The sequence below is a fragment of the Lipophrys pholis genome, assembly GCF_963383615.2.
Source record: "Lipophrys pholis genome assembly, chromosome: 22".
In the NCBI taxonomy this organism is placed as follows: Eukaryota; Metazoa; Chordata; class Actinopteri; order Blenniiformes; family Blenniidae; genus Lipophrys; species Lipophrys pholis.
Genome location: NC_137644.1, coordinates 17,115,186 through 17,132,311, shown reverse-complemented (window position 1 = coordinate 17,132,311; position 17,126 = coordinate 17,115,186). Strand labels below are relative to the sequence as shown.

The following is a 17,126-nucleotide window of genomic DNA, read 5'->3' as shown; positions in this document are numbered from 1 at the left end:
AATGGCGAGTACACACACACACACACACACATTCGTGTGGCCAGAAGATAAAGTTGGATTGTTATTACAGGTGACCCAACGATTAAAGTCCCAGGAGCATATGGGCTGGGAGTCATGATGCGCGAGCTCAAACCACCAACCATCGAACTGAAAGACAACCCACTCCACCACCTGAGCCACACCGCACAGTGTGAGATGACCTGGACCTACAGAATAACAACAACTATCCCCAACGTGGTCAAAACACAGACTTAAGGTGATCCGTTTGGCTCGCATCTGAAGGAGTTTTGCGTTTCCTATTCGGCAGCGGAGCTTTATCGAAGGGCATGACAGCGGCCTTTCATGGTCATCAGCCCCCCTCTGTGCCTCCTCTGTTCTCACTAACGTCCTGCAGTTTCCACCTGCATCCCTCAAAAGTGTGACCTACAGAAGCACTGATTTAAATGTTATACGTGTGTGTTCATCAATAAGCCCACAGGGTGCGCTTTCTATTAGATTCTACTTTACTCCCCGACCTCATCTACAAATAATATTAGGTCAATTTGTGATGCATCACCGGACGGAGCTGACATGTACGTCACAATGTCATGAGATTAAAGGAGGGGGGAAGCAAAAGACAAAAGAGAAGAAAAGTGAGTGAAAGATGAGATTCAGCACAATTCATTTCCCCTCATTTCCAGCGTGTACGATATTAAGGCCATTACTGGCTGCCTCTGTCAGCGTGTTTGGAACAACACATTAGTTAGTGGGGGGGAGGAGGAGGGGGAGGGGGGAGGAGGAGGAGGAGGAGGGTGAAAGAAATAATGGGAAAGTCTGCAGACGGAACTTCTCCATGGGTTTGAACTAAGACTCGTGGCTCAAACAAAGCGTCTGACGTCTTTCCTCTTATGCTGCATCATTATGAAATTCTGTTCGCATCGTCAAGTTAGTAGTTATAAAACAATAGTTCATTGTTCATCTAAGCAAGATATTGACGATTCCGGCTTTACAAAGCGAACCTGGTCTGTTGGCTGTGGCCTGCTGCCGGAAAAAATAGAACCTGATTTAAAAATCCATTTTGGTCACAAAAATGACTTTTTTGCCACATAAAAACAAGAAAACACTGAATGTACTGAGTTATTATGGAGATTTTATGAAATACCCACGTAACCTTGGTTTGTACAGTAATTTACTGACCATTCTGACAATCTAGTCGGTATTTTCAGGCACACGGTTATTCCACTAAATGACTCAACAACCACCCCTGCTCGTCAGTACCTGAAATATTAGTCTGTTAAAGCAGTTACTGTTTTATTCATGTGCAAGGCAGCTTAAATGTCACGCATGTCATTTAGGAAATTATACTAACCAGGCATATAATCACTCGACTGCACAAATGTGCAACCATATTAACTGGATGTTAGCCACTTTCCAGCTAATTTGACATCTTTTAGCGAATGACGCTGTTTTTTCCCCTCTTCTTTCTTTTTTAAAACATTTTTTGGGAGCGATGGGAATGGTACAGACAAGCTGGAACCAGCAGATGGCGATAGTGCAACTTCACAGACGCCAACTGCCGTTGATCCCAAGTGAAAAAGAAGAAGGGAAACAGTCATCAGGGATGAAAATGCCACTGATGAGAGAGCGAGGGTCATCAGGGATGGCGAGAGCGGTGGGAAACCATGTAAATACACCAGCAGATGGCGGTAATGCCACTTTATGGATGCAAACTGCCTTTGAACCATGACGACAAGCTCTCACAAGACTTTGTTGAAAGTAAAGGATTCAGGAAGTTGATGGATTATGATGAGCCTGGGTACGGTTGCCAAAATAAGAGGATTTAGACTAAATGACAAGACTTCATCAAAGTGTTTGTGTTGAAACTAATTGCCATATTTTAGACATTTTTAAATGTGTGGTTATTGAATTAGATATGTTTTATATCTTTTATATGGCTGCATAAAACCTGTATATATATGTTTACATAATGGACTTTGATTTTAAGGCTTACCTGTGAAGTACAACCATAAGAGAAACTGTCAGTACTGTATCCTGACCGATCTGTTGAATCAACAACATCTGTTCACGCGGGTTTCCCCATTTCCTTATTGTCTTTCAAGATAGTTCATTCAGGTGCGGGCTATCCATTGAGCAGCCTGTCACTTTCCCTCCGCCTATGTTGTTTTCTTTTTCCTGAAAAATAAAGCTTCCCGTCGCTGCTTTGACAGTCGTAATTTCTGACTGCGGCGCATCTGGAAGCTTGTTGCTACTACTACTAAGAAAACCTGCAACTGGAGCGCTATATTTATATATCGCCATGATGAGGATATTTATTTACTCAAACTGTTTTTTTTCTGTGAAAAAAGTTTATTATTTTAATATGAAGTGAAGAAATGCGACGGACCCCAAGGCCAAGCTTAAAGACGCTGCTATTGATAAATGGCATTTTCAAACGTTAATGGTATTTTAAAAAGTAGCCTCCTTACTGTGAATGTAATCTCTAGACGGAATGTGCTTCTGCCTCTCTCCATTTCTTTCTAAAGCCTCCCTCCTTCTGTCTTCCCTCTCCCTCCAGAGCAGTGCATTTGTCTCTCTGCTGGTAATGAGGAAAGGTCTGCAGAGACCCGGAGACTGAAGCTTCATCAGCAAAGACCAGTCTCATCATGCTGCGCCATGCACAGTAAACACACACACACACACACACACACACACACACACACACACACACACACACACACACACACACACACACACACACACACACACACACACACACACACACACACACACACACACACACACACACACACACACACACACACACACACACACACACACACACACACACACACACACACACACACACACACACACACACACACACACACACACACACACACACACACACACACACACACACGCTTCATCAGCAAAGACGAGCGTCATCGCGCTGCGAGGTGCACATACATGAACACACGAGCCCAGAGACGGGCTTCATCAGCAAAGACCAGTCCCATCATGCCACATCTTGCGCATGCACGCAGGAAAAACAGGAAAAAAAAAAAAAAAAAAGGAAAGAGGAGCAGAGAAAGGGAGGGGTTGACAGAAGACGGGACAATTTCAATTCAGCAGGGGCGGTGCAGGTGATTGGACGATGGGAATAAAAAAAATGAAGGGAAGAAACACGGGGGGGGGGGGGGGGGGGGGAGACTGATAGAAGAGGGAGTGAGAGATAAAGAAAGAGACACAAGGTGACAGGGAGGGAACAAAAGCGACGGCGTAGTGAAACCAGGGCCTAAATACAAACAGTTTTATCTGTTGACACCCACTGCCTCCTGACGTGGCCGTCAACTGTACTTATTACCACATTCTCTGTGGAGACACACCAGCCTGTCACCTTGACACACACACACACGCCACCACGCACACACGCACACACACTTTATTTGCCGACACTAGGTTGGTACGCTTTGGGACGATACACAATCCTGCAGCTTCTTGTACGCTGCACACGCACACTGCAGTAATTTCCAGACGCAGACAGGTGGGTGCGATGGCCTGAACTCGGGGTAGGTGGGTGGGTGGGTGGGGTCATCTCCACAGTGAGCCTGTCACACTGCTGCTTAGCCTAGCTACGGGCTAAGAGGGGTTGCAGGTTTGCTAAGGATGTTATGACAGCGGTGCAACCCGCCTACACGGGTCGGCGGGCAGCTCAGGGCTCCACCGTGTGTGTGTGTGTGTGTGTGTGTGTGTGTGTGTGTGTGTGTGTGTGTGTGTGTGTGTGTGTGTTGACGCCTCTGTCACCGCAGAAAAGTGGATGAGATCCTTCTGCTGCAGACTACCTACACTGAAAAACGTCTCTATTCGTCTTAAAGACAGGGCAAAGTCCCTGCAAACATCCACAGGCAGCTTGGATCCACTATAAAAGACAGATGAATAATAAAGGGAAGATATTACAAATAGCGCTAATTCCAATTGTGATTTTCAATATAAAAAACATCACAATGGCAGTTTTTATTACTTTGCGAACTTGAACTGTGCGATCAAATTTTAATGCTGTTTACTTGGAATACCGAACACAGAATGTTAATTTTCTCACTAAATAAGATTGTATTTCTAATTCTGACTCTATCCAAGGAACTAACAAACACTCTTTTTGTTTCAATTTCCTCTGCTGCTATTCTGGCACTGAAATAACATTTAGACAGACCCAGCAAAACGTTGCACTGTGTATTTTACTTTCCGTTTCAGGTTACTACTAAAGGTTGCAAGGTTTCTTCACAAGTTTGGTCTCTGGTCTTATCAAGATTTTTGTCCCTGTCAAGAAACCAGGAATCAGTGGAGTGACATGGTTGGAAAATCCAGTAAATGCACACACACGTACACGCACACACGCAGATGTGACATTGCCGTGACACACAGGTCTGTAGAATGAGCCCCTGAACCGTTTCTGAGCAGATGGTCTGTGTGTGTGTGTGTGTGTGTGTGTGTGTGTGTGACCTTGACTCACACACTGATACTGACTGCCAAACTTTTGACTGAGAGATGGCGATAGGACCAGACAAGTGCACACACACACACACACACACACACACACACACACACACACACACACACACACACACACACACACACACACACACACACACACACACACACACACACACACACACACACACACACACACACACACACACACACACACACACACACACACACACACACACACACACACACACACACACACACACACACACACACACACACACACACACACACAGAGATCGGCCCATTGGAAATGATACATTAACGTCTGAAAGGTTTTTTTCCACTTGTACATTAAATCTAGATGTGAACTCAACCACAAGGTGGCAATGTTTCCCCACCTCTCTACCCTGAAAGAGAGAGCTGTGGAAAATGTGTATTTGTGAGTCTTTTATGTGTGTGGCTTTCTTTGTGAGCTCTGCAGTGCAGGGTAGCAGGCCTCTCCTTAGTTTTAACTCAAATCAGAAGCTTTTACAGTGCCCTTGTCCACCTCTTCCTCTCCCATACAAGTGTACAGCTTCAGAAAGAGAAAGACACACGAACACAAAAGAATATATATAAAAAATAAATACATGGATACACAAGCAAGCATCTGCCGCTTTTCTGCAAAGCTGACTTCCTGCTGTGATTACTTCCTTTTCTCATTTTGCTCTCGTTTCTCCAGAGGTGGTAATAAAATGCTGATGAATGTTCTCCTTTTAGCCTTTCTTTCTTTTTTTTTCCCTCACACTGATTTTCACTGCAGATTCTGGACAGGCTTTGCACAGAGCTTTAGACAAATGCAACAAACACCATATGCACAAAAAGAAAAAGAAAAGCAAAAACACTTTAGCAATATCCTCATGTAACCTCAGCGAAATATACTTATCAGCAATTTCATATAGAAAAAACAAACATTAAACAAGCAAATAAAGAGCATCTGTATGCAAACTGTCAGCAGAGGACAATGAGCATGCAGCTTAAGATGGATGATCTCTGCATGAAAGGATGGTTTGGCTTTTAAAAGTTACAAAAAGCCTGAAAATATCACAAGCAGGCTTTCTAGAATGCCACCAATACATAATTTTACCCCCCCCCCCCCCCCCGCCCCCCCCCCCATCGACATGTTTCATTCAAGCCGTATGGCCAGTTCCAAGAGCAGGTGTATGCACACTTTCTGAATATTCATATTCCCCATATAAATATGGTTATTTCAAAATGCTGATTGGCTTGGCTGAGTATCTATGCGAGGCTGAGAGAGCAGGGGATACGCAGCAGATGTGTGCATGTGTGTGCGGATTTGTGTGTGTGTGTGTGTGTGTGTGTGTGTGTGTGTGTGTGTGTGTGTGCGCGCTCGCGGGAGTCGGTGTGTCTTGGAGCCAGAGGCCGGCCAATCCGAAAAGCCATGAATGTGTAAACAATGTGCTCTGCAATTCCCAATCAACACCTCCACACCACCCACGCCTCGTAATCAGAGAGAGCGGCAGAAAGAGAGGAAAGACAGAAAAGCCATCGCCGGCATTTCTATGTAATCAAAGTTGACAGAGGGTAGAAATAACACACTAATCAATGGTCCTCCATATCCAGTACAGTTCAAGGCATTTCAGTTCATCTTCTTTGTTATTCTTCAGGGAAACGTCGCTTTATGCATCAGTGATACCAAAAAAACTAAACAAAAAAAAACCCAGACATGTCTGAAGTAAGATCGTAGGCAAACCAAGGACAAAAACATGAATATTTAAAAAAAAAAAAGTGTTTATTAACCAACTACATGTTCTGGGGAAGAAAAAAAAAAGGGCAAATATGAGTGGACACATTTTGCACTAAATGCAGAAAGACTGAAAAAAAAAATATCACAGTTTCATAAACTGTTATCGAAACCTTCCGATTGGTCTTAGTTTTAAATGTCATTTGTTTCACACTCTGATTCATTTTCTCCCCTTCGCTGCCCTTTTACTCGTACGTGTCTCATGTTCACCTCCCTGCTATCTTATCCCCACGCCAGCTTCTCTCACTGCATTCGGTGTCTCTCCTTGTGAAAGATGCCTTTTCTATAACTTCCTTTTCACTTAGTTTTTCAATTTTCTTCTCCCCAGCTCAGGCCCATCCTTCTCCCTACATCTTTTTCCATCACCTATCCTCTCACATACGCTCTCCTGTCAAGGACACAAGCTTCTAAAAAAAAAAAGAAGAAGAAGAAGAAAAAATTATATGAATACTATGAATCACTCTTCTCTTTTTCTGGCGTCTTGTCTCTTCCCACCCTCCTTCCCCTCCCTCGGTCTTGTTCACAAAGATGTCTGAAAGCTGATTTCCCTCATGCCTGTCAGGACTGGGCAACAGCAGGTAGACTGACAAAATCTAAATGTATGAATAAGAAATAAACACCAACAACCATTGCAGAGACACACACACACACACACACACACACACACACACACACACACACACACACACACACACACACACACACACACACACACACACACACACACACACACACACACACACACACACACACACACACACACACACACACACACACACACACACACACACACACACACACACACACACACACACACACAGAGTGTGGTTGACAATCTGTTTGACCATCTGGCCAAATTGTGCACCGATATCGTCGCTGTATAAACTTCAGGTTGTCGTGCATGCGCGTGTGTGTGTCTGTGCAGGTGTGTAGTAATACTGCACCAACATATCACCTCATTTAAACTGGAAAACCTCAACCAGTTAGTGTTCATTCCTGATTGGACGCTCTCCAACTTTTTAAGTCTGATTGTTCATTCGATGCAATTTGTAAATATGAATTATTGGTGTGGAGATAATAAACGTCTAATCACTGCAATAATTCAAAGAAAAAAAAAAAAAAAGAATCTCACAATGTATTGGCAGGAAAGGTTCAATTTCTGCTTGAAATGTCTGCAGGCTGCTGCACCCGTCAAGGTTATCGGCCTTAACAAACGCGCACGGGTGGAAACTGAGTCTAAGTACTGTATGACTAAAGGCTTGCTGGGTTTTGTCGACAGCGCTGAAAGGAAAGGTGCACGCCAGACTCGAGCTCCGGGGTGAGCTCGAGTCTGGCTCACGCTGCGATAACGTGAAAGAGACGCTGACCTGGCGAAGTCGAGGTCAGCCTCCCTGGACATGGTGATGTTGGTGAGGTTCTGCTGGAGGACAAAGATGTTTCGGCACATCTTCTTGATACCCGACTCGCTGATCCGCTTAAAGTACTGAGCCCCGTTGATCAGAATGCAGGAGATGAGGTGCCCGAGGCCTAATGGAGAAAAGAGAGGAAGGAAGAAACAAGGTGCGTTGTTGTTAATATCAGATGTAGACGGAGAGAAACAGAAATAAAACAAACACTGAGGTGTCTTAAGAATTATTCGAACAATACTATCACACACTTGAGGAGCTCGGTGATGCTTGAAAATGATAGAAACGTCTGGTTTAGTTGTTGAAACTACCGCCCACCTTCAAATATATACTGGAACTTGTGCTGCTGCAAAGCGGCGCCCATGGCTTCCTCTATGGCCGAGATGTCCTTGTTCAGTTTGACCACCAGCGGATCGTAGTCCATGCTCTCCACGTTGGCAACGATGGCATAATTCCCCTGCTTGGCGAGCGGGATCAGGTAATGGAAACAGTGAACCCTGGGTTGGAGAACAGACGGGAATAAGAGAGGGGGAGGAGAAGTAAACTACTGTTAAAAGATTTCTCAGTAGAAGTACTGTCATCACGAAAACACCCAACGGGGCTCCCTAAGTAAACTGTTGCCTCAAGCTAAGTGCCGACACGGAGTAGAACTAACAAAGTGACTGTGATGGGCGCTGATTTTCTGTGGTTTGTGGTGTAACATAGTAAGAAGGTACACATTAGTGAAAACCGAGTGGTCTGACACTCCACTGAGGCGCTGACCCACTTTAATACCTATAATTTCCTCGGAAACCTTTCGGTTTAGAGTACTCATGATACATCCACTTATTCAATTTCCACTACATCGCAGCTGGATACCTTTCAGTCAAGGAGGGAGCCGGGGAGAAATAAAGCTGCGTATTGGTGAAAGATCTGATGAACAAACGGCACGCGTACAACCTGGGAAAATGTCTTCCACTGCAGACATTGAGTTGATATTCTACAGCACGCCACTGCTGACTTAGAGTCTCATGTATCGACATTTTCAATAAAGTCTTTACATTTGGACTAATCCTGGAGCGTCAAGCTCATTTCAGTTTAGGGGGCAGATAGAGAGCGATTTGATTCATAGTGAGCTAGACAGGTAAAATAATCACATATTAACCAATAAATAATGTTTATCTTTGTTTTAGTACGTTAAGAAAAATGCTGCACTACATTAAAAAAACTTAAAAAGTGCAATTTCTGTAGAAGGAAAACAAAAACGTATTTTCAATGTTATGTCATTTTTAACTATTCCCCCGGGTGAAAAACAAATGTCCTCTATTAGCAGCTTCTTCTTTCTGTTCCTTGACTTTGAGTTGGATTTAGTAAAGCTGGAGAAATATTAGAAATGCTTCTTTCCGCGATGTTTCTCCTCGGGCTTAGGATGACAAAAGGGTTTTTGTTTTGTCGTGGTTTTTCACGCTCAAACCAGCAACGAGGTTGATGGTTTTCAGCGCCGCACCACTGATCCCTCAGCTCGAGTCTCACTGCCGGCGCTCACATGGTCAGTTTATTGTCAAATAGTCCCGTTTAACATGAACACTAAATGCAGTGATCAGATTTATGTGTTCCGATGATATCACCCGATTTAAGCAGTGACTGAATCCAATAATGCTTTGCTGGGCAAAGTTGGTTATTTGCAATTTGCACCCACACCCAGCTTCAGCCAGAAGAAGTTATTGAAGTGGGACTTATTAAACAAACAAATCACGCTTGCGGTGTTTATTTTGAAATTCTTTTTTTTGTGTTCAGAGAGAAATGATTAAAAGCAGTTTGTACTTTGCCAGTTTTCTCATAACACCATGACGGGTCACGTGGTGAGGTTATATACAAGTCATTACTATGTAACTACCTACTGCTGTTATAGCCACTTATTTTGCTTTCTTCAAACATTTACGTTTATATCTTCTGCTCGACTTTGACACCTTGCGAGGTCATTCTGCACGCCAGAATGAATCCAGTGGTCGGTCGAAAAGTATTTTTGACATCCGAATGTAGGATGACAGCTGATGGTTTATGAGGACTGTGAACATGAGCTGAACAGCCACAGACATTTCTCACGAAGGGATAAAAAGTTGTCTGAACTGAGGAATTGCTCATGTGGAAAATCAACGGCGATCTCAAGCTAATGTCATTTACATTTAGCAGATAGTGTGACGACAGCTCCCCCTTTGTGTCTATAAATCAAAAGGCCGCTGCATTCGGAGTGTTCACTGATTTATTTTGAAGACATTCTGTGTTTGCTGTGAATCGTTGAATGAAGATTCGTGTGCTCACGTTCGGCGAGCTGCTCCACAGGAGTAATTATTTGCTGACAACGTTACTCAAGGGTCTTATTCACTTACTTTCCTTGATTTGACCTGGCAAATAAAAATTACACAAAATCTTTGGTAAATGGTTTCTCAAATTGTAATTTGTTCTGTTATTTCCAAGCCTGTTTTAAAGACTGCATTGAGTTTTGACCTATCCTTAACCGTACAACCAAACACCTATATCTTAGTCTCACGTCCTTAAGGCGCATCGAAGGTTAATTTCTGTCTAGACTTAAGAAGTCAATACTCTCATAACTCTATAATCACAGTGTCCAGAGCAGAAAGGAATAAAATGATATGGGTGAATGTTTCTCCTTCCCTAAGGCGAAGCCAACAACGACAGCACCTTTTCAATGCCTTCATCTCACTGCCGTCGCTCTCGATTCAATCATTTCTCCCACTTAGCGGCTGTAGCTCCCTTCTTTAACCCATGCCACCACTTTAACCTCAACTCATCTCTCCTCCATCTCTTCCTCCCTCCCCCCTTCCTCCCTCTTTTCTTCCTCATGGCTTCATTTAGCTGGTACCACTATCAGGGGAAATTCACTAGATGGGGAGAGTCAATGGAGTGTAGCATATAGCCAGACATCAGCCGCAGGGAGGGTTTTCTCCTGAAATCATCAACAATATTGCATAAGCTACACAATGGTCTTCGGGGAAATAGCGGTACATGGAGGGGGGGGGGGGGGGGGGGGGGGGAGAAGGAGGGATGATGGAGGGCTATTAGCGGCTGTGGCGGTGAGAAAGTATATGGTGTGGTAAATTAACTTAGATGTTGACATTCACAACACACACTGAAAATAAGCGATACCTCTCTGGACCCGTGCACTGGGGCTATATAGTATGTGCGATGCCCAGTGGTTCTTTTACGCTCATCTGAGTTTATGATGTGTCCTCCAGGATGCCGCATGGCACTGTACATGTAGAAACTTTGTGGGAAAAGTTGTAAATGTAGACATTACAGTGGTGCACTTTAGTGAATAAGTGATATGAATGTTGGAACTACTTTGAGAACAGGATAAGAGACTCGGACACAAACACAAAAGCAAGTAATATTTTCATTAAAATATAGACTTGTTCAATTCATTATTCCTCCAGTCCTGGATCGTGTTATTAAGTGCTCCCACCACATACCTGACCTCAAGGTGTAAAACCAGAAGACAGCGGTCGGCAATATCCTGGAATCCCCTGGACAGGTCGCTCAGAGTCTGCATAATCTGCTCCCTGCTGCGCTCGCTTTCTCCAACCCCTTGGCTGTCTGCGAAGCCGGAAGAAGCACCTGAATGGAAGGAACAGACAAATAGTACATAAATAAAGCAACTGGTCGAGTTTTGGATGCTGGATCCTGATGAAAGTTGCTTCAGTAACTTATTAAAGCTCCATAGCTGATTGCTGAATGTGACATTTGCCCCCTCCGGAGAAACATGTATACATACTGTCCTCAACTCCATGGAAACATGCATTTCACTTTCACGAGAAGTCATTATTATTTTACGTAAGTGACACAAATGCATATACTACACATTGAAGAAACCCATTAGTTGAACTTCACACACTTCCACAGTCCTTCAGCATGTTGTTGTACTTTCTTCTCACCACTTGTGCTGAGGCAGCAGGAGCATGTGTCACTGCGCCACATTGTGAGCCACACAAAAGACCCATGTGTGAAAGAGAGAGAGAGAGAGAGAGAGAGAGAGAGAGAGAGAGAGAGAGAGCCAAGAGAGCATGATGAGTGTATATAAATTCAGCTCAGTGTAGATCAATGGCCATAAATTAACAAGGGGGAGGAAAAGGAGAGAAATTGGCCCCGTCACTCATATGTAAGTCTATTTGGTCAATGAGGCGAGTGTGTGTGTGTGTGTGTGTACGAAGAGTGACTGTTGAGCAGGAGAATGCAGGGGTCCACGATCGATGTGCCGCAGTCAAAGCCAGCTCCCTAGTTATTCTTCCTGCCCTTCCGAAGGTCACACGGGCGTGCAAGTGGGTACACACACACACACACACACACACACACACACACACACACACACACACACACACACACACACACACACACACACACACACACACACACACACACACACACACACACACACACACACACACACACACACACACACACACACACACACACACACACACACACACACACACACACACACACACACACACACACACACACAGCCGAGGACAAAAAAAGAAGGAAGTCCAAACTGAGCCTGAAATAATCCAGTGATCAGTCTTGTGCTTGCTGACTCTTTTGAATGATATCCCCAAAACAAAAAAATGATAGACTGTTGTTGGCCAATCTTTAACTTGAATGTTGCTACACTCAATTATTCTCCAGTCAGCCTAAGAAAGTCACATATTTAAAAAAACCTTCAATAAAACTTCACCTCTCACAAGTCTTCTAGGAAATGTATCTTCAACTTTTGACTACATTGAAGAAACAGGAAAAAAACACAACTTTCTATATTTACAAGTCAAGGGGCAGCGATGGTTTCTGACTGGCAGCTTTCAGATACAGATTTGAATAGAGCTTTTCAAGGAACAGAAAAAAAAAACCACAACATGAGCAGGTTGTGTATTAGATGGCAGAGTGATGTAGAAGGTAGTGGTGTCTTGGTTGTTCAAGCCACATCATCATGTATTTGTCGGCTTTGAAAGTTCCTCCCATTGATGCTGCAGCTATTTCCACTGGGATGTATGTGTATGTGCGGTTGACTGATTATATCGAATGCATTGAGATCTCGAAAAATGCACGATATCAGTAGAGTCTATGAGCGAGCCCTCACAGACTGCCTCGACTGGACTGGATGCACGTCCTTTGAACTACAAAGGAGAGTGGAGTAAGAAAACACCGCGCATGTGACCGTTGGGGTTACGACTTTGTGCGCCGGACTCTCCAGTGGCTTCATCTCATTCTTATCAGAACTTTCAGCCTGCTTGGGATCCTGGAGTTTTGTCCGCGATGAACTGCCGCACCAGCTATTTTTCTGACAGCTGCGTTGACGCTTTGCCGTTTTTCTGGTTTGTGCGGTCTGTTTCTTTAGATTGATTTCTATTACTACTCTAAAAACACCGGCTGTTCTAAAAAAGTAAAAAATGCTGACTGGTGGGGCATCACGGTTCGCTCTCTTGAACACTGAGGTGTACGATACATGACTCTCACAGCGGCTTTAAAATAAAAGTGAACATCTTCAGCTGCAAAGTCATAGTCTTTTGAACGTTGAATATAGAAACGTTCATATTCAATATATTTGCAGATAAGCCACATTCATTAAACCGGTTCGTATTTTCTCTTTATATACTGTTTTTCTACTCTGCTTGAAATCATAAAACTCATTAATGAGGCTAATTTCCATAGTGTGTGAGCCTGTGCCCTCGTATCCATCAGTGTCCCTTTTGTATGTTCTGGGGAATATGTTCTTCCACCCCCTATTGTACTTATTTTGAATTAATCTGATAAGATGGGAAGCCATTGGCCTCGGCAAACAGCACTGGAGGTAAACGCAATGGCAGTTCAATCAACATAGCAAACACCAGAGGGGTTGTGACGTGACATCAGTGACAGCTACCCTTATAGCCGTGCATCTGACATCCACAGATACCACTGACAATTATGTTTCTTATTAAAGGTGTGTGTGTAATATGCTGGGCTTGTGTACATGAGTGTTAAATATATGTATGGTACACGTATGAACTTAACTGTTAATTAACTGTCTTCTTGAGCAAACCTCTTGACGGCGTCTCTACGGGAAGACATCACCGTGAATATTGTACAGCACTTCTCGTTTGAAGGTGGCCGTACGCTAAGATTTCGTCCGTCTAAGGCCCCGTTTACACAACGAAGTTTCACGTGAGAACACCTTGACCTTTAAAAAACATATATATATTGTGTTAGTAGTTAGTATACCAGCCCACGGGAGGGCGCTGTTGCTTGTTTATTGTAATTAAACCACGTTGAGAACAATTCGCTATAAACGTATGCTATCAGTGGCGAGGCTCAATTATTAAACTACCGATATGGACTCTATAACTGGAAAACGGGCTGTGAGTCATACCACCACGGGGGCCGCCATGTTTGTTTACGTGAGCAGAAGAAACTATTCATCACGGGGGTGGGATGCGCATGAGCAGTAACAGCGCTCCATAGCTTCCGGCTGTGTAAACGGGGTCTAAGACGGAAATGTGTCTGTTTCGGTGGAGAGCGCCATGTGCAGTCAAAGTTACTGTTCCGCTTTGTCCAGTGTACTCAACGTAACACTGCTAGAACAGCACAGTCTGGAAGAGCCTCAAGACCTGCTTGACACGCCGCACTAATATTGAAAGGGTCGAAGTCAGACTTCTATTGGTTTCCAGTTTGCTGTTGATAAAGTTTTGTTGCGATAGAAAGTTCACTGAAAACAGCATGCTTTGGCAAAGCTTCAAAATATTGTCTTATCTTTGGAAGAAATGTCTGCTCACTGGAAGAATTCAACCGAAAGACTCCGCCCACTCTTACTTGCTTATTCACATATTGGACTGCTTTACAATCTTTTATTATTCTCAGACTTTTGCTTTTTTTTCCCCCCATAATGAGAACTGGACAAATTTAGAGGATTGGTGTCATATTACATAATCTGTGGATTTAATATAATACAATATACTGTTGACAACCTCCATGAAAGGTTAAAAAAAAAAAACAGAGCTATTGATTACATGTATTAGTTGGCCACATCAATATTAATCTAGCTAAATGAGTCACGGGGACAACAACAAACAAGGTTGGTGGTAATAAAAAAACAAACAAACAGGGGGATTTCTCAAGGGAGTGGAAAATTGTGACATTAATTGACTTCATTTGATTGTATTTTGCTGATGTTGTTTACTGTCTCTGGTCAGGCGATCGCATCATTAGCAGACACAGAACCCCGCAATGCAACACGATGCCGTCACTCAAAATAAAAGTCACACTTTCACGGATATTACCTGTTCGACCGAGTAAACTAAGAGCCACATTAAATGATCCTGGCACATTTAATTTAGTGGTATCCAGCAGCAACAGAGGGCATGGAGGGAAGCAGAGAGTTCACACAGGAGGGAATATGTCGTCGTGGAGATAGTTTAAAGTTGAACTCAAAGACAAAAAGACGAACTTGTCACATATAGATTTATACTTTGCTCTCAGTTCACCTCTTTCCTCATCTTCGATTTTGGTTGTACATGTAAGAGAGCGAAAACTCTGCCAGTGGGGGCGCTTTCCTAGTGTGCGCGCGCGTGTGTGTGTGTGTGTGCGTGAAAGTAACTCGAAGGCTTGTTTCCTCTCATGTGCATTACACTCACTCACTCTGACAGCAAAAAAAAAAAGAAAAAAAAAAGGCCGTACTGTGGCACACACTGCTGGAAGTCTCTCTAGGGGGTGTCCGTGAGACGCACACGCCCAGAAAGACAGACGCACGCACGCACGCGCGCACGCACACGCACACGCACACGCACACACACACACACACACACACACACACACACACACACACACACACACACACACACACACACACACACACACACACACACACACACACACACACACACACACACACACACACACACTTGAATCGTCCCATCCCCTCCCGGCCTGTGCTGCTTTGATGATGCGAGGGAAGCGTCGCAGCATGGGGGGGCACCATTAGAGTCGGGCACAGACGGGCAAAAGGAGACGACTCATTGGTCCTGACTGACAACTTTCTTGCTCTCTCTCTCTGCCCCCCCCTCTCTCTTTTTTTATCTTTTCTTTCTTTCTTTCCCCTCTCCGAGCAAATTATTCCCATCTCTTGTTTATGAATTCCTTGTGTGCATGATTAAACGTCAGGGTACGTATGTGTATCTCGCATACATGCAGTCATGTGAAGGCGTACATTTGTGCGTGCATGCATACGTGTGCGCAACGGGCTGTGCTTATCCAATTATTTTCAAATCTCATCTAAGAGAAGCGTCTGTTGGTTGCCATCTGCAGAGGATGATGGTGGCAGGCATTAAGAGAGGAGATCAGTGATGGAATTCACACGCACAGGATGCCAGTACATACATAAATGGACAGTTGATGTGTCTTCCAAAAGGGCATAGGAAATACATTAAGAATCAAGACAACAATATGACATGACATTTTCAAAGGCAAACGCTAAATGGCTAAAAAAACAAAAAAACAACACTGTTTTTCCAGAAAAAGTACAATCTATCCCACCCTGAAGCAGAGAGGCAGAAGGGAAGGGAGAATGCAGAAAAATAAACAAAGGACAGTATCCTGCAGGAAAGGAGTGATGAATGATTCATAAGTGACTGAGGAGGAAAGAAGAAGCGTTATTAATTATTTTGTTGCCTCTAGTGAGGCAAAACTCCTGTCCGGAGACTAAAAATGAACATCTATAAGATACATATATAATATTAGCTCAATCTCAACTTAGAATCATGTTGGCGGGGTTTTCATATCTGATACTGCTTAATCGTGTAATGCAAAACAATCAATCAATAAACAGAAATGAGCAAAAACAAGCTGAAAAACACCGTAATCTTCCAGTTCCACCAGCCGCCCCTCGGGCACCCACAGAATAAGAATGTGTTCTCAGTCTCTCCCCTCTATTAAATGGAGACATGAAAAAAAAAAAAAAAAAAGAAAAAAGCAAAAGACTGCTGAAGGGGGAAAGACCCGCACTCGTCATAGTCAGTCACTCGTAAGCCACTAACATGATGGTGGCTGAACCTCCAACATGAACACATGCGATTCATGCATCAGGCGTTGAAAGGCAGAAAAGAAAATCTGCAAATAAAGATTCGAATTTTTTTTAAAAAGTTCAAAATTTCATGTGAAAACATCTTAAATACATACACTATTGACAATCATGTCTGTCATGCTGACATAAGCCAGTGTTTCCTGTAAGATAACTTTTGTCAGACTGGATCAGATCACTAAATTTATAATGAGACGCTTCCTGCAGCTTCTTTAATTGATGATCAGTCAGTAAACAGCCTTCTTACACTCAAAAAGGATCATTTGATGTTTTATGTATCCATAACCGACACTAAACTGCAGAAGTCAAAGCAATCCATCACATAGGTGATCTTCAAATGTTTACA

At 43.5% G+C, this 17,126-nt stretch overlaps 1 protein-coding gene across 1 annotated transcript in view; it reads right to left on the bottom strand.

Moving 5' to 3' along the window:
• exoc4 (exocyst complex component 4) overlaps nt 1-17,126 on the bottom strand; it is a 118,356-nt gene that overhangs the window by 7,830 nt on the left and 93,400 nt on the right. Inside the window, exons 17-19 of the mRNA XM_080492038.1 lie at nt 11,148-11,292; nt 7,996-8,174; nt 7,639-7,798 (exon numbers count right to left, since the gene is read on the bottom strand). Coding sequence (XP_080348164.1) covers nt 7,639-7,798; nt 7,996-8,174; nt 11,148-11,292 — 484 coding nt within the window. The remainder of the gene's footprint in view (nt 1-7,638; nt 7,799-7,995; nt 8,175-11,147; nt 11,293-17,126) is intronic.